This window comes from Haliaeetus albicilla, chromosome Z (assembly GCF_947461875.1).
Source record: "Haliaeetus albicilla chromosome Z, bHalAlb1.1, whole genome shotgun sequence".
NCBI classification, from domain to species: Eukaryota; Metazoa; Chordata; class Aves; order Accipitriformes; family Accipitridae; genus Haliaeetus; species Haliaeetus albicilla.
Window position 1 is genome coordinate 3,134,537 of NC_091516.1, and position 17,433 is coordinate 3,151,969.

Below are 17,433 nucleotides of genomic sequence, written 5' to 3' on the forward strand. Positions count from 1 at the left end.
TCCCCACTCCCAGTGGGGTGGGGAGAACTGCAAAAAAAGTAGAACTTGTGGGTTGAGATAAGAACAGTTTAATAACTGAAGTTAAATAAAATACTCATACTACTACTAATAATGATGAAAAGGAATATAATAAAAAAATAAAACTAACAACAAATCCCAGAAAAGACAAGTGATGCAAATGTAATTGCTCACCACCTGCTGACTGACACCCCAGCTGCGATCTGCCCCTCCCGGCCAACTCCCCCCAGTTTATATACTGAGCATGACGCTCTATGGTATGGAATATCTCTTTGGCTAGCTCGGGTCAGCTGTCCTGGCCTTGCTCCCTCCCAGCTTCTTGTGTACCCGCTTGCTGGCAAAGCACGGGAAACTGAAAAACCCTTAACCTGGGATCAGCGGTACTTAGCAACAAGTAAAACATCAGCGTGTTATCAACATTGGTCTCACGCTAAGTCCAAGACACAGCGCTGTACCAGCTACTAGGAAGAAAATATACTGTATCCCAGCCGAAACCGGGACAAAAAAGTAAGTAAAAAAACAACGAGGAGAGATGTATTTATTGATAAAAAAGTATGACTTTGGCCTTAAAAAACCTCACAGCCCTCTGGCACTCGTTTCAGTTCGCTTACGGGCAAGACCTATTCTGCAGCGAGGCCGGCGAGCATCGTTCGACGGGGGGGGGCAACACAGGGAAGCCACAAAGGTGTGTTATAAGAAAGCTTTAAAGTCCACGTAAAAAAATACGACGGAGGTCCCGGCCTTCGGGGCGCAGAGGCTGGCCCAGCAGGCCCGCCTGCCGCTTCGCGGCCTGCCGGCCGAGCCTGCGGCAGTACCGGGGAGGCCGGAGGTGCCCCGTTCGTCCCGCTGCCTCGGCCCGGAGGCCAGTTCTGGCGGGCGGGCCCAGACGGCGGGAGCGGGAACCCCCGCCGTCCCCCCGGCCTCGCCGGCAGCCGCCCCCGCTCCCGCCGCGGCGGGGCCGCCGCCTCACACCCCCGGGGAGGCGCGGCCCGCCCGGCGCCGGCGCCGCTGCGCCTGCGCGCCGCTCTCCGCCCCACCGGCCGGCGCCGCGGGCTGGCCCGCCCTGGCGGCCGCCCCGGACCGCCGCCGCGTCGAGCGTAGCGGGGCGCGGTTGACGGGCGGCGGGCGATGGCGGAGGCGGGGGGCGCCGAGGCGGGGGGCGCGGTGTCCGCGGGCGCGGTGCCCGCGCTGCGGCCGCGGCTGGCGGCGCTGGGCCGGCGGCTGGCGGCGCCCAGGGGAGCGGGCGGCGACGGTGAGAGGCCGCAGGAGGGAGGGGACGGGGCCGGGGCCGGGCCCTGCCCGGCGTTCCCGCGGGCCCGCTCCGCCCTCTGCTGCCCCCGGCTGCGGGGCAGCGGCTGGGGCCTCGGCTTCTCCCGCCTCCCAAAACCAGACTCGCCCCGGGCGCGGCGCGGCCGGTGCCGGCCCCGGCCTCCGCGCGGAGGCTCCGCCCGCAGGGTTTTGCGTGGAGCGGGGCGGCCGGGGCCTAAAGCGTGTGCCTGCGCGTTAGCGAGTCGTGCTGTTGGCGTGTGACTTCTTTGCGAGTGGAGTGTGTGGCGTTGGTTTTGAGACACCGGGCCGTAACCGTGAATGCCCTTAATTTAGTCGAGACAGGTGTCGTCTCACAGGAGAGCGGGCCTGTTGACGTGCTGTATTACTCGGCTGCTCTTGTAGATGCTGCAAGGATGGATAAAACCCTATGAAGTGAAAAGGGAGAGTCAGCAAGGCTCTTGCCGAGTGCTTTTCACTGCTAAGGAAGCCTTGTATTCTTCCTTCAGATACCTTCTTAGCAAAGGGCTCTGCTACTCTGGACAAATTGAAGGACCTCTGTAACGAAGGGAAAGAACATCCTTCCACGCTTTTGCAGCTCTATACGCAGGTAGTATATTTAAAGCCTTAAGAGCTCCCGCTCAATAAAATCTCTGTAGGGTATGGGAGATGGCTGGGTGTAGGAAAGAGGGTACAGCACAGAGGCGATCCCTCTTACTCGGTGTGTGTGCTCAACATCCACGAAGTGCAGGGCTGCTTTTGCCTGGACTGGGTAACTCGAAGTCAATAATGATTGTGCTGGTACCGCAGGGAAAGTAAGGGGGTTGAGTTTACGTTCACTGTCAGCAATCTTGCAGTACTTTTAACTTGCAGCTTTTGTAAACCAAATGTTAAAAATTACCTTAAAATTGTCGTCTTTTATAAGCTGCAACAAGTTTGTATCTTGCTGCACACCACCATTTGATTATTTTGCTGGTAGCATTTTTATGTTGTGTATCTTCTTGCTTTCGTAGGCTGTCTTAGACATTACGTATTCTGAGGAAAACCAGCTTGTGGATGAAGATTTCCCAGAAGAATCTGCCCTGCAAAAAGTTAAAGAACTTATTTCTGTTCTTTCAGAACCAGAAGACCTAGTGACGGAGTGCAGCATAAATGAAGAAGTGAGTACTAATGTTATTCAGCCAGAGAATTAATTATTTCATTACTTAAAAATTTAAAAATCTGAAATAGGGTAGTAGTATTTGTATTTTTGATGGGCAGAATTTAAGATCTTTTGAAAAACTTTCAAGTCTTACTTGTATTTAAATAGCGATTCCTGAAAGTATTTTTTCAAATAACTTGTTCTGTGTTCAGAGTTTTTCTTGCTAACGTTTCATGATTCCGTGTGCTTTTGGCAGTTTAAATCCAAAGCATTACGCTTGTATGTGTGACTGTTGATGTTAAGTAGAGCCTGTAAAGTTAAGAGACTGAATATAACACAGTTTGCGTGTATATGAGTAGCTAAGATGGTTTACTTTTGGGTTATCCCAGTTTGTTGGATTTTTATTTCAGCCCGTCAACATCCTTGGTGCAGAGTTGTTAGAATGTCTTTACTGGAGAAAAGGAGCCCTGCTTTACATGCATTGTCATACAGCAAAAGAAAGGAGTGAATGGCTACAAGAAAACATTGCCATATTTAAAAAGGTAAAGGAGATTTAAAAGTTATATGAGCATGTGAATACACTTGTAAAGTTTGACTCTTTGCTTATGAAGTACAGCTTCTTGGTTTTTTTCCTTTTAAATAGGGTTGTGGGGAATTCATAGCGGGAAGTATTTCTGGCGATCATTAAATTAATCAGAACTTATCTAAAAGGTTTTTTTTTTCTCCTCGTTTTTTAACTGTACTCAGTGTCTTAATGATGGAGTTCACTACTTGATGAAGATGCTTAGCTTTAGATGCCCTCTTCAGCTAAATGAAGACGTCTCACTTCAAGATAAAGACACAGCTAAATTACTCAGTGAAGGTAAAAAAAACCCAGACAAAAACAAACTTCCAAAAACCCTACAACCTGCTCCTCTTAGCAACTGCTCTACCTTATGAAATGCTTTATTGCATATTTTTGTTGTTTGACTGCATTTGTATTAAAAAACTGTCACTTTTTAGAACAAAAAAAGTAATATATAGGACAGATAAGCAGGCAGCAGTGCTCTCCCCTCCCCTCCTTTTGACTCATGGATTTTAGGAGGTGTCAGTGCTCATTTTCTCTGTGTTTCTGGGTGCACTGGAGGAAAGTGTACTGAGGCAAGGGGTGTTTCGTGCACAGTATGTGTGTTTTATAAACATCCAGGTGTCAGTTGACAAATGTTGAAAGCACAAATACGACTGCAGAGGATGCTGGATGTTCCCATATTGGTCTTCCTGTTTAGACCTAGGAGAACGCAGATAGGAACACAGAATTACTGACTTCGCACAGGTAGAAAGTACATGCAGAATTGGTTAGATTTGGCAAACTTTTATTCTGTCTCCACTTCATGTAGGTTGCATTACTGTAGTACATTTCCATGAGGATCTGAGGCTGCATCAGTGTGATGCAGGTAGGGTGATGCAGCAGGGGGGGATCTGTAAGGTAAAACAGCTGGTGCTGAGAACATGATGTCCACGTTGTACACACCCCAAACTAGCTCAGCTCTGGCTGTGGGGGGATGGAGCATCTTCTTGCTTAATTTCATCTGAAAGTGGTGCTGCTCCAATTCAGCTCCACAATGCAGAGTCACGTTCAGTAACTGATTTGTTAAAGATTTATTTAGCAGGATTTGTTCTTCCATGACCCTGTATATGTATGTTGCTTTCTATTCAAATACTAAAGCTGCTGCTGGTTAACCTGCGTTAAGATGATGCTCAAACAGCATCTTCTTTGAGGCTTAAATTGTGCCAGGCATAGAAGTATTCTAAAATGAATATGCATAATCATGCCTGCACTTAATGCATTGTAAAGAAACACTGAAATTCTCTAAGATAAATAGGCAAACACAATTATCACAATAATATTTATATGGCAATCTTTAAGATTTTAGCATTATGGAGGGGCAAAAGAGATAGAGAAATCAGCATGGCAATCTAAGATTTTAGCATTATGGAGGGGCAAAAGAGATAGAGAAATCAGCAAGGCCTTGGTCCGGGTTCTCTTCTGGGCAGTGTCAGTCATCTCATGGTTAAAATTTGGGTTTTTTGGTGTACCTCTTTAATAGGCTTATACTGCCTTTTTGGATTTTTTTTTTGTTCCCCACTGTTACTGAAGCAAATAATTTTGAAGTTAACAAGCTGTGTACTTGCTTATTACAGAACAATAAAGTACTTGATCTAAATTATCTTTGCAGGTATATTTAGTGACACTCACTTACTGGCAATGATGTACAGTGGAGAAATGTGCTACTGGGGACTGCGACTGTGTGGAGAAGGGAGGCAGGAAAGCCTTGAGACGATAGGTGCCGTCTCTAACAGTGACCTGGGCTGCAGATCACAGAGCGTGCCGCTGGATTTCCGAGAAACGGGCAGAAACATGTTAACGAAGTATGTGGCTGCCTGTGAGGGGCCTTTAAGAGGCCGCGGGTGGAACACAACAACAGCAAAGGACATGTTGCGCGACTTCGCAACATCCCGCAGCTAAAACCCGCTGCTTGCGCTGTGCTGGAAGAAACCTTGTGTCTGCAGAGCACGCGTGGGGAGCTGGTCTCTGCTTCAGTGTCTGACCGTTCTTCTTCTCAAAATGTATGCTCCTCTTACATTAAAAACGTGCATTCAAAGAACTCCCGTGGTACAGCTCCAACGGCTATGGTCACCCCCCCCCCCATCGTCCAAAGAAGGACTGCGCGTCCTCCGCCCCGCCTCGCCCACCCGCGCCGCCGCAGTGGCTCCGTGGGGCGGCGGGGCTTCGGCGCTTAATGGCGGCCGGCGGAGTGGAGGAGCGGGGCGGTTTGGAGGCTGCCGTGAGGGGTCGGCTCCGCGTCCTCCGGGAGCGATGGACGCGGGGGACCCGCGAACGCGGCGGTACCGCCGCGTTCGCGGGTCCCCCGCGTCCATCGCTCCCGGAGGAGGTGAGCGCCCTGCAGGCGCTGCCGGTGAGTGGAGCCCGGTCAGGGTGGGCACCGAGGGGGTGGTGGGAGGGGAGGAGCTCAGCATCCCCCCTCTTGCATCTTCACCGCTTAATTCCCGAGTCGCTAAACGGCTGCTCTCGGCGGTTTTCAGATCGACGTGCAGCTGAACATCATGTCCTTCCTCTCGCCCCAAGATTTGTGCCATTTGGGGAGCACGAGTTGTTACTGGAGGGCGGCTGTGCAGGATCCGTTGTTGTGGAGGTATTTTCTCCTGAGGGATCTCCCCTTCTGGACATCCGTTGACTGGAAATCACTCCCAGATGGGGAGATCTTTAATAAAGCCTTTTCAGAGGTCAGCGATAATGCGCTGTATGATTACATGGCAATGTAAGTACCTTCATACTCTCTTACACGATTTGCAGTCTCTCTACAGCAGGCACATGCACCCCACGTGCATGTTTCTTATTTACAGCAGTAAAGCTGTGCTGTAAGCCGCTGCTTAAATTCTGATGTGTCTCAAATCCTTTGTTTTATTTTGGAAACACAATTTCCTGTTGTTTGACGGTTTTGTCAGCTCTTTCTGGTTGGAATTCAACAAGAATGTAAAATGTTGGAGAGAACACAAAGCTAATGTTGTAAAAAAATTAAAGCTTTTCGTGAACTGCATGTCTGCTATGCCACAGAAATACAGTCATCTCGGCAGCTGTGCATACTGTTGATAAAAATGTGTTCTTTGCTCTCAGTACAATGACACGTGGTTTCTTATTTTAATAAAAGTACTAAGAAGTCTTCAACTACAGCAATGGAATGAATTTTCATTTTTTTCATCTTACCTGGAAGACCTAAGGGAAAAAAAAAAGGGTTTTTTTTGAATGTGCACAGAATACAAGCAGTATTGCTTTAGCTCTGATGGTCAAATGCCATTAAGAAAAGACACGCGTTTCAGCTAGTGTAGTTGAAAAGCATAGCAGCACTCATAATGAGTTTGGGTGACTGAGAAGAATGCTTAAGACAAGCAGATTATTCTGTGGGGGTTTTTTTGAACTTCATTCAATTCCCTAAATTAATTTGGAGTAATTATCTTTTTTTTAATTTGCATTTAAATTTTCCAAAGGTGGTTTCATGAAACTGTTGTTTCACTACAAGTGCACTAAACCTCTGCAGTCTCTGTGCCCTTCATCCACACTTTACAGATGGGGAAAGACATGCCCAGAATTTGAAGTGCAAAATAGCTGCTGGTTTTGAACGTGGATTTCAGTCTCTTTAGGTCTGAATACTTCAGAGCATCACCTATTTGAAAACACCTGTCACTAATTTCCATTGTGCCTGTGAGCGCTTGCTGCTTTTGCTGATCTCAACTGAAGCATCTCAGTTTGGGTGTAGAGGAACACACATTTAATGTTGCCTTGAAGTGATTTGTCCAGCAGCAGCCTACGGTGACCACAGAAGCAAAGACTGAAGCTGCTTCTCTAGGATGTGTGTCACTTCTGTGACTTAATTCTTTCCCTTGATTACCAACGTCTTTTCATGCCTTCCAGCTTCTGCATCAGATGAGCACATAAGCTTGCAAACACCTGTCTCCTTTCACAACACACATTCTCTGTGCCTACAGGGGAAATGCTCCTTTTCAGGTGGAGTTACCTGTTTCATAGTTCATAAACACAAAAGCAGTCAAAGTTTGAAACGCACTCATAAGTCTCATATTTTTTATATTGTATGTGACTCATGAGCTTTGATGTTATTTTACCAATATTGTGTGTTCAGTGATGGTGGGGGATTTTGTTATTTTATTTTTTAAAGTAAACTAAAAGATACATAGGTCCAAAAAGTCAGTATTTGGACTTCGAAAGGGCTGATGCCTTTACCTGCTTTGTACTGGTGCTTGAAACTACCAGTATGGAACGTCATCATTTTTACCAGTGCTTGAGTTGTGCCGGTAATGAAGCATGAGAAGCGTGGGACCTAAATCAATTTATGTTGTTTGATTAATACCTCTTTTGTATTTTAATTTCTAGTTGCATCTATTTTACACAGATATAAAAAAAGCTGTCCTCAGAGTAGAAGAAGTTTGAAATCAAGCCGTCCCCGGTATGGGGCTGTGACTTCCTTTTTGCAATCACTGGTCACTCAGGCAGAACCTCGCTTTGCTATGTTTGGGCCAGGTTTGGAAGAGCTGGATGACTCTTTAGTGCAAAAGATGATGACATGCCCAGAAGTTCTGCTAGTAGCTGGCTTACCTCAAAGACAAATTCATGGTAATGCTGGTTTTGGTTTTTTACTTTTTTATTTCATAAATAGATGTAACACAAAAAACATTGGGGGAGAAATGGAGAAAAGGGATGGTTTTTTCTCCCCTTGAAACTCTATAACATAATGGTAAAAAAAAAAAAGTTTCTCTTTGTGTTTATTCTGAAGGATAAATGTAATAAACATTTGTGATAAAATTATAGCTGCAGTGAATTTATGCTTAAATTTGCACAATGTCACAGGGATCATTTTGCTCCTTGTACTTCTATTTTGAACCTAAATTCCACATCACACCTGCTGTTGTAATGGATAAACACAAAACTTTCTTTAGATACTGCTTGCAGAAAATGGCTAAAAAACACACTTGTGTTTTTATACAGGAAGTCAAGACTGATCCTTTGTATGATTCAGTCCTGTGTCAAATGGTGTAAATTTCATTTAGAAGAGTTACAGGAGCAGGTGAAGGATTTTTTTCAAAGTTTAAAAACACACATTTTAACATCTGTAAATTCACTTCAGTCCAAACCAAAGGCAAAAGCCTATTACTTTTTAAGCAGAATTAGAATAAGTAAATTGTATTTATAGAAAGTGTGAAAATATGATTTCTTAGTAGTGTTACCTTTTTTTTTTCTCATGTCCTTTTCAATGCAGCTTATCATAAACAGACTAGAGCCTTTGCTATGCCAGTTTCAGCTAATAAACACAAGTCTAGCTTCTCTCTGGCTTAGGTTTCTAGGTTCAAGTCTAAGTATCAGAAACATGGAATTGCCTCCTTGTTTTCTTTTAATACTATTGAATTGATTTCAATTAAATTAATAGACTGATCAATTAGAGCATGTATAAAATTTCATCATAAAATAGTAAATATACTGCCCCTAACAGCAACTCCTAGGCTTGGATGTATCCATTTTATAGCACCACTGGAATTTTCAGCCTACCACTTGGTTGTATTCAGTAACCAAATAGCTGTAATCTCATATATTCATTTTTTCCCTGTAGGAATTGGATCAGGAGTCAGTTTTCAGTTTAGCAACAATCAAAAATTCAATATTCTGACATTGTATTCAACCACCAGGTAAGATTTGTTCTCCACCAAAAAAAAAAAAAGTACAGTTTCTCTGTTATTTCATACTTTTCCCCGTGTTTTTGTCATGTGATTTTTATGTGTGCATTCACATGCATGGATATCCCTTATAAACTGAAGCTTCAATGCATATCTTCACTTTTTCCTTCTTTCCTTCCTTCTCAAACTGCTAAATTTTCACATGTAAGCAATAAACCTTTTCCAAACCTTATACATACCAAATGTGTATGACTAATACATAACAGATGCTTCTGTCCCTCTTGATACCTTGATTGATGACTTTTTAAAACACTATATAAACTCATCCTGTATTTTCATATGCATCTTGCAGATTGCTAACCGTCTGTGTATGCACACTAGAAAAGGGGGGTTGGGGGGGTGGGAGGAGGCAGGGAGAAAAGAAACTGTTTTGCTGGCTCAGGCCATTTTCCTGTCCCTTTCCTGTGCTGCCTAGACTCTCAAAATTGAGTTTTTGCATTGTCAATTAACCTGACTACTGAAATATTGAAATATCTTTCAGTGTGGAAAGGAGGAGAGCAAGGGCAGAGCAAGCCGTTGCTGTGAATAAGATGTTCTACCAAGAGAACAGTGTAGTAGGGAATCAGCAAGCCGTGCACTACAGTGTAATAGCTCAAGTGAAAAAGGTGTGCGAAGTAGTTGATGGATTCATTTATGTTGCTAATGCAGAAGCTCATAAAAGTAAGGGGTTTCTCTTTATTTTATTTATTCATATTTTGTGAATGATTAGAATGTCATAAAAGATTGCAAAGAATATGCAAGACATCAAAAGCCATTTTCTGATTCTTTCAAAATCTGCTTCATTAGTGCTATTTCTTCATGGCTTATCCAGTTGAAGAGGTCCCCTATCCTAGATACTCTCCCACATTTCCCTGTGAGGGGTTCTGGCCCCTTCTTTCATTTATGGCAGATACTGATATGGTTTCTATCTAAGCTACGTGTGGGAAATGATCTGGATTAAAAAAAAAGCCAAAAACCCCAAACCAAAAAACACCCCTGGCCGTGGTTAGGAGAAACAGCCTGAAATGCCTCTTGTGGTGGTGTAATAGCCTGGAAACAGAACCTTCTCCAGGAAAACTGCAGTAAAAGATGCAAAGAGTGCCAATCACGATAGTCCTATAAGAGGATAATCCAAATACCTATTATGGTAATTGTCTTTACATTTATCAACTTTAAATGGAGGGAGAGGGCTAGCTCAGAAAAGAAGAGAGTAAAAAAAATGTGAAGGGATATACTAAGGAGAGAAGTACCATCAGTAGGGAAGGGCTGCTGACTGTACGGGGTGTGAGTGTTTCTTAATGGCTTGCTGCAGTTTTGATCTTTGCAAGGTACTTGGAAAACACCGTGGTGTTAAGGACTGGAATAGGCTGCCTGTAGAATCTATGGAGATCTTTAAATAACATCTAAGTGTGACATGAACATCTGCGTGACATGAATGTGAATGATCCAGCCTTGGGATAAGCAGAACTACATAATCTGGCCATTTCCCTTCCAGCTCTCTTGTTTCCTCACCTCTGATACCTTAAATATTTGAAAAGTTTTAAAAAAAAAGTTATCCTTGGGATTTGCATATATTTAATACTCATATACTAAAAATTGTTTCTTAGACCATGATCGTCAAGAGGAACTGGCTCGTATTTTGGCAATGATTGATCCAGCTCTTGGGCCTCCGAACAGACCTCTGCTAGTTTTGTCTTGTGTCTCTCACATTGGTGTGAAAAGAATTCCGTGTGTTTACGTGGCACATCAGTTGCAACTAAATCTGCTACATCAGCCCTGGATGGTACTTGCTTTTAAACCTTTTATTTTCTATTTCTCTGTGGCTTAAATTTAGTTTAGGCTTATGGTAGTTTCTGAACTGTACCCACCTAAGCAAGTGCAGCTTTCAACACTAGTACATGAGCTCTCCACTTAGGTGAAGAATTGAGTTTCTCTGGTCCTTTAAGATGAAGCATTAGCCTATCTGAACATAGGGGAGCTAAGTGGCTTGCCCAGGAGCACATGAGAAACTTCAGATGGAGCCAGAACGTAAGGAATGACAAAATGTTGGTCTCAGAGGGAGTAAGGAAGCTTCAGTTAATTTAAATCTAAATTTCCTGAGGATGACCCAAGGCCTTGGACACAAGGTGGATTTTTCTGCCATTTTCAGGAGACTGTTAATTTTTGCTTGCTTGACGTGATTATAGAGTTTTTGACAAATCAGATTTTTACCTAGCATGTGAGGTCCGGAACCTGTTCTTTTATGCTTGTCAAACACAGTATTTATCAGTATGGCTCAGCCACACATAATTTATTTTTGGTGATGTTGTGTGGCCGAAGAATAACACTTAATCAGAAAAAAACCAAAATCCTGATTTCAGATATTTCCTTTGTTTTCATAAGGAAAATGTTTACTGGCTTTTTAAAAGACATACCATTTATAATAACCACTTCATAATACGTTACAAAACCTGAGAATTAATAATGTGCATTGAATTCTAAAGCTAGCAGCATTTTTGCTTTAAGAGTTACAAGAAGAATTCTCAAGTAGATTCTCATCCATAAAGTAAGTATAATGTTCCAGAGTAGCTGATGGAACAACTGAAATAAAATTCACCTTGATACCAAGAATACAAGGCTCTCCTAACGGGTCTTATAAGTCATTTTGTAGAGTAGTGTTTTCTTTTTCTACCTTACTCTTAAGAAGTCTTTTTTGTCTAAGGGACCTTTAAGGCAGTGATAAAAATTTAAATTTGATGTGAGTATTTCTGACTTGAAGGATAGACATGGAGTGATGCTAAAATGCTGTTAGATCCTGTTACCTGTTATCTCTAATACATTAGCTTTTTTATTTTTACAGGTGCAGGACACTGTAGCTGCAACTTTAGCTGGATTGCTAAATGGAATTGAGTGGCTCCTGGAAGAAGCAAATTGTAAAAATGCACAGTAATGGAACTGCGCATTGTTTTACTGTATGGAGACTTTGGTGTTTTGCAGTTCAGACAAAGTAAGAATCTTGTCCTGGCAAAGCACTGTCAGAAAGGAGATTTAAAAGGCAAACCTGCGTATATTTCAGTGCATGTACTTTAATAATTAACATTCTTCCAACTGTAGTCCTGAATTAGAAGTAGAAGCAGGATTGCCTGGATTCCAGCAGCTGATGAAGAAGTGATTTGGGGGGGGCAATCTGGGTGGTTTGGTTTTTTTCTGTCTTTCAAGCAGGGGCCTTAGGGTGCAATTTTTTCTCAGTATATCTGGTAATCTAATCTCTTCTGTAAATGTACGTAACACTAGGTTGGTTTATCAGCACCCATTTAGTAGGTATATTCAATCTTGACAGTGATGGTTCCCAACCAAAGAAAATATACTATACATTGTACAGTAGTAAGTTGACAGAAAGACAGTATCCCTTCAAAAGAGTGAATTCTCCTGTATTTTTTCCAGAAACAATGCCTAGACAAGAAATAGCACCTGCCAGAGAATTGTTGGCCCAGACCAAAATTCTCAGAAGCAAACAAACAAACTACCGTATATGAATTGGTTGTTTCTTGTTTGTGATCTTATTTATTAAACAACCACATAAGACTTCAGCATCTTCTGCTTTCTGTTGCAGTGAAATTATTAGCTTAAACTGGACATACCTCTGATGTCATGAATAAATGTTGAATCATTAGTACTCCAGGACATTTATCAAATGCACAGGACCTATCAGTTACTCAAATAGTTGTGGCCATTTGCAGATGTGAAGTGTACTTGGCTTGAAATTTTCTACACAGTTGCAGATATTTTTATAAAAAGGGAAACAACATTTTAGAGCTGGAATTGCATTTTCCATATTGATGTCATTTGGGATAGTCCTAGTCTTCCACCTTTTTGATGTTTTTTAATTATTGGATGAATGTTCAGAAACTTCCCTTGGATTTCTTGCCAGTGCATGTAGTTGCTTTGTTCTTTTTGTTTTGTTTTGTTTTTTCCCTCTCTCTCTCCATGGAAATGCAATAGTCTCACAATTTTTTCTTGGTACCTAGATAAATGATGACATGGTGCATATTCAGCTGTAACTGCCTTCAGTCTGGTATGTGTGTCTGATGCTCAACACAGCTATGTCAGAAACATTCCGTTTGAGAATTTTCTTATTTTTTAATGAACTAGGACAGACACAGGAAGTGTTGGGTTTTTGTTTTGGTTTTTTTTTTCATCTTTAGGCACAATTAACTCAGCTTTCTAGATGTTTTTGTATGTCTTCTAATCAGGACCTATGGGAGTTTCAAGGGGAGACCAATGGGAAGCTATACCATGATAATTCTGTGTTTTATCCTTTTTTTTTTTAATAGGGGGTGTGTGCTTTGCCCTTTAAAATAGAGAAGACACAAAAGATTTAGGAGCATTTGAGGGGAAATTCCACACTTTGTGACTGGGTGTATGTGACCTTCCTGCTAGTCATAATAATCCCGTAATGATCTATCTGTAGAGGGTTGAATGTAGCAACCTGTTGCTATGTTAGCTACTACAAATATGTTTTTTTATGTGAGATCCTCGTTCTGCTTTCTTCATAAGGAATAAATTATTTTTTAAAGAATGATATTTACAGTCTCTCTGTGTGTGTTAAGCTCCTCCGCTTGCATGCGCATGCGCACATACAGTGTCTGCAGTCATGCTGTCATAACAGATAACAAATCATCGTGTCATCATTAGTCATTAATGAACAATGTTATTGTATGTTATCTGTTTAATTAACAGGTATTAATTCACTGACATTTTAAAGGGTCAAGATAATGTAGGGAATATAATTTTTCTTAAAGAACATCAGCTATATTAACTTAAAGATAGGATAACTTAAAGAATTAAGGATCACGAGTTTTAAGGATGCAGGCTAGGAAACAAAGAGTGGGAATTATAAGTCTGCGCAGTCACAGAGCTCCAGCATTACAGGAATCACAGAGCTGGTGGTGGGGTGGTTTGTGTGATTGAGTACTGTGGTGGATCGATACAGGCAAGGAAGATGAGCGTGTGGAAGAACAGCTTAGATGCGCAGAGGTATGCTATGGAACAGGCAACCAGCATGTTGAGAATTCATATGCCAAATACTTGCAGAGATGCACTGTGGATTTCATTTAGCACTACCTTTTAGGTTTCACCTAAAACTTCCTACTGTATAAATTCCCGAGTCTGCTGTGTTTAGCAGCGTAGTAAGTCAATTAAGCTTGGGACTTAAATTTACGAATTCAAAGTGAGTTAGATATGGAATATTAGAACGTCACTAAAATGTATTTTAAAACTTTTTAATATTAAATTTTTTTAAAAAAATCTATTTGGTTTTGTATTTATCACAGCAAATGCAACTGTGATGGGTTTGTGAGAAATAAAATCATCAGGATCTGGATCCCAGAAATCTTGCTCTCCTGGGGATTAAGGATTCTAACAATGTTCAAACGAAAATAATTTTCCTGCCCACTGAGGCAGGATGTTTATCTAAACAGTGGTCACAAAATAAAAGGTTAACATGACAATACATGTGATTTATGAGAAAACTCAGTTACTGAGGCTTCCCCTGAGCAGCTTTCCCAAAAAGAAAGCAGCTGTGGGGGTGGTAATTGTCACGTCTCCGAAGCTTGGAAGAACAAAAATGCCTGCTGCCAGCTCCAGAGCAGTACGTGAGGGTGCCTGCCAGGACACGGGAGGCAGCGCCCTGGCAGCGTCCCCGCAGCTTGCTCGGGGTCTCGCAGTTTCTTCCGACGGAGCGGCCCTGGGTGGTCACCGCGGCTGCGGGCGGGAGCGGCAGGAGGCACCCACCCTTCGCTTCCCCAAAGCTTCGGAGGGGAGTGGTGCCTCCCCGCGTGTCCCGCTGGATGGCACTGCTGAACCACATCAGTCGCTGACGCGGGGCAGGCAGCTTCCCTACACCCTCTGCCCAAGCTGCTTCGCGTAATCAATTTTACTCCCTCCTCAGATATGGCAGCAAGCAGATGCACTTATAGAAAAGCCTATGAGAAAATCAACATGTTTTTCAAAGGCTTATAGACGTGCGATATGCTGCCTCTTCTTTTAATCTGGTGGGTATTAAAATTGATTTGTATGGTAGGATGAGTATTGCAGCTAGAGAGAATAGCTGGAGTCGCTGTTAGGAGGATGTATGGAAATAATCGCCGGTGTCATTGCAAGGTGATTGACGCTTTAGTCTGTGATTTAGTTTGTCTTTTGTGCCATCTTAGCACCAGTGGTGCTGGATAAATTATTTTCCGTATGTACAAGAGTAAAGAAATATTCTTCAGCCAGTTGCAGAAAGTGATATTATAGTTAGAGCTTGCACTTACATCTCAGGCCAGGGGATGTTTGCACACAGGCTGCTCTTGGTTCCCTCAGGAGGATGAAACTACAGATGAAGAATGTAGGTAAGCGTTTAGCAGAGATGTTCAACAGGTGAGACAGAGCAAACAACAAAACACTGTGGATCCGGATAGAGGGGTATATTTAAGAACCATTGAGATTAGATTATCTCCCATGCTAGCTCACTCCCCCTCCAGCAAGGCATTCGCTAAGTCTACCCTTCCCAGCAGGGAGGTCACAGCTGGTCCATGGTCAGGCAGAAAGTCCTGTCTGTCTGTGCTGTGGAACTGCTTGCAGGTACCAGTCTGGGCAATACTAGCCAAGGTCCCTCAGCAGATACTCCAGCCTCGTAACTGTCTTAGTGGCCCTTTGCTGTATTCTCTCTGGTTTACATCTCACGTACTGGAGGCTTAAAACCGGACACCCTGCTTCAGATTCAGACCCACAAATCCTGGACAGAGGGAAATGAGCGCTTGTCCTCAATGTCGCCTAGTATGTGGTTAGCCTTCATCACTGCACAGGCATACTGCGGAATCCAGGTTCACTGGTCCACCAAGAGCTGAGGTGCCTTTTGCAGAGCTGCTCCCAAACCAGTCAGTCCCTGACCTGCACTGATGCACACTGTGTTCCCTCCTAGATGCAGCACTTTCCATTTGTCTTTGCTCAACATCTGGAGGTTCCTGAAGCACCTGTTGGCCCCTTAATTGCACACTTGCAATATTTCTGGAAGTCCTTGCACAAGGAGCCTACTATCTCTGGGAACACTGGCCCTGCACATGACAGCATGCAGAATCAGTCACCTGATGGGAGACCAAAAGGGCATTCAGTCTTTCAATATTTCTGGAAGTCCTTGCACAAGGAGCCTACTATCTCTGGGAACACTGGCCCTGCACATGACAGCATGCAGAATCAGTCACCTGATGGGAGACCAAAAGGGCATTCAGTCTTTTCCTGAAGTCTGAAATCAATCAAGCCATGTGCTCCATCAAAAAATTCGAACAATACTAGTTTTAGAGCCTCAAAGTAAATTCTTCCATAGTTTGGCAAACTGGTAGGAGACAGGAGCTGTGGGTATGAAAGGCTGATATTGTCCCAGAAGTACATTTCACCAAGCTCTGAAAAGTGTTGCATTGTGAAATGATCCTGGTGACAACCCAGAAACACCTACTGTATTCATTAAATTATTTAATACTTCTCTCTGCAAAGTGATACAATAAAATAAACTCTTCTCTTTGTTCTTAGGAATGACAATCAAGGAACTGAGGTAGGTAGAGAGGGACTGAGGGACTGAGGGCTGTATTTCTTAATAGTGTTCTGTTGATAAAGGGCTATCATTTTGTGTGGCATCTTTCGTATCTTCTCCACAAACTTAAATTATGAAGACAATTCCACAGCCTGGTGTCAGGGGAGACATGTTCCACAAACGTATAAGGGCTACTCTCCAAGAACACAACCAAACCTTTTTCTCTACTTCAAATCAAATCCAACTTGTCTTTTATGAAAGGGTTTTATGCAAGTTTCCTAAACGAATCTAGAAACAGCAGTTGCTTAGAACTTTCCCCTGTAAGACTGATAGTATTCACAGCGAATTACCTTTGAAATTCAGCTGGCTTCATCTTAAATTTTGTGGTGATTTAAAGACATGTCCTTTTTTTTTTTTTTTTATTCATATGAAAGCAATAGTTTAAATTTGACCTGCATATGTGCTATACATTACATTCTGTGCAATAAATTATTTTAAATTTTGTCATGAATCTGAATCATGAAGATTTAAGTAATCAAGTTACCTGGGAATCCTCTTTTTAGAATATAACCTTCATTCATCACAAGTCCAAACCTTGCACAGTGTAGCATAAGGATGCACTGATACAGCTGCACATTATCCTTCTTTTAAAAAGCACAAGCTATTTGCAAGACAATAAATGCAAATTACGAGTTTAATTAACACAAATATTTTTAAAATCTTAATTTTTTTCCAAAATTAGAGACTTAGATTTTGTAAAAACATAAATTATTGAGAGCAAATTACCTAATTACCACTACATTCATATAAAATAAGAGGGTCAACTCTAAGTATAATCAACATGTGACTGAATCATGCACTTGAATTGAAGCATCTTTCAGTCCTTTGCTGAAAAGAATTGCTGCTGAGCCAGTATCAATATCCTTCTTTTCAGCTAATACATTTGAACTGCTTTTGAACTTGCTACAACCCAGAAACTTCTATCAAGTATTTATGTTTTCTAACTTGCTTTTCACCGCAGGGAGGGAGTTGATATGAATCAGCTGGGGTACAGACACACAATGAGACATTTTTCCCCTAGCAGTTCTCTGATCACTTGTTCCAGTCACAAGTAGTTAATAATTTAGAAGTAAACCAAAAGTTAAATAAGTTAAAGGAAGTATTGGTGTAAAGATTT

The 17,433-nt window shown here is 42.5% G+C and overlaps 2 protein-coding genes across 2 annotated transcripts; both read left to right on the top strand.

Annotated features, from left to right (window-relative positions):
- Positions 1 to 1,058: 1,058 nt before the first annotated feature.
- Positions 1,059 to 5,070, top strand: RIMOC1 (RAB7A interacting MON1-CCZ1 complex subunit 1). The gene is made up of 6 exons (XM_069777275.1): positions 1,059 to 1,270; positions 1,794 to 1,894; positions 2,298 to 2,444; positions 2,836 to 2,967; positions 3,173 to 3,287; positions 4,642 to 5,070. Exons 1-6 carry the CDS (start codon positions 1,147 to 1,149, stop codon positions 4,929 to 4,931), a joined length of 909 nt encoding a protein of 302 aa, XP_069633376.1. The 5' UTR covers positions 1,059 to 1,146; the 3' UTR covers positions 4,932 to 5,070.
- FBXO4 (F-box protein 4) lies at positions 5,065 to 13,270 on the top strand. Its single transcript, XM_069777273.1, has 7 exons — positions 5,065 to 5,382; positions 5,510 to 5,745; positions 7,393 to 7,613; positions 8,605 to 8,680; positions 9,210 to 9,388; positions 10,315 to 10,490; positions 11,547 to 13,270. Exons 1-7 carry the CDS (start codon positions 5,206 to 5,208, stop codon positions 11,634 to 11,636), a joined length of 1,155 nt encoding a protein of 384 aa, XP_069633374.1. The 5' UTR covers positions 5,065 to 5,205; the 3' UTR covers positions 11,637 to 13,270.
- Positions 13,271 to 17,433: the final 4,163 nt, after the last annotated feature.

Coding starts and splice junctions, on each gene's coding strand:
- RIMOC1 (XM_069777275.1), top strand. CDS start 1,147: ATGGCGGAGGCGGGGGGCGCCGAGGCGGGGGGCGCGGTGTCCGCGGGC. Junction 2,445..2,835: donor AGTGCAGCATAAATGAAGAA/GTGAGTACTAAT, acceptor TTTTTATTTCAG/CCCGTCAACATCCTTGGTGC. Junction 3,288..4,641: donor AGCTAAATTACTCAGTGAAG/GTAAAAAAAACC, acceptor TTATCTTTGCAG/GTATATTTAGTGACACTCAC.
- FBXO4 (XM_069777273.1), top strand. CDS start 5,206: ATGGCGGCCGGCGGAGTGGAGGAGCGGGGCGGTTTGGAGGCTGCCGTG. Junction 9,389..10,314: donor TAATGCAGAAGCTCATAAAA/GTAAGGGGTTTC, acceptor ATTGTTTCTTAG/ACCATGATCGTCAAGAGGAA. Junction 10,491..11,546: donor TGCTACATCAGCCCTGGATG/GTACTTGCTTTT, acceptor TTATTTTTACAG/GTGCAGGACACTGTAGCTGC.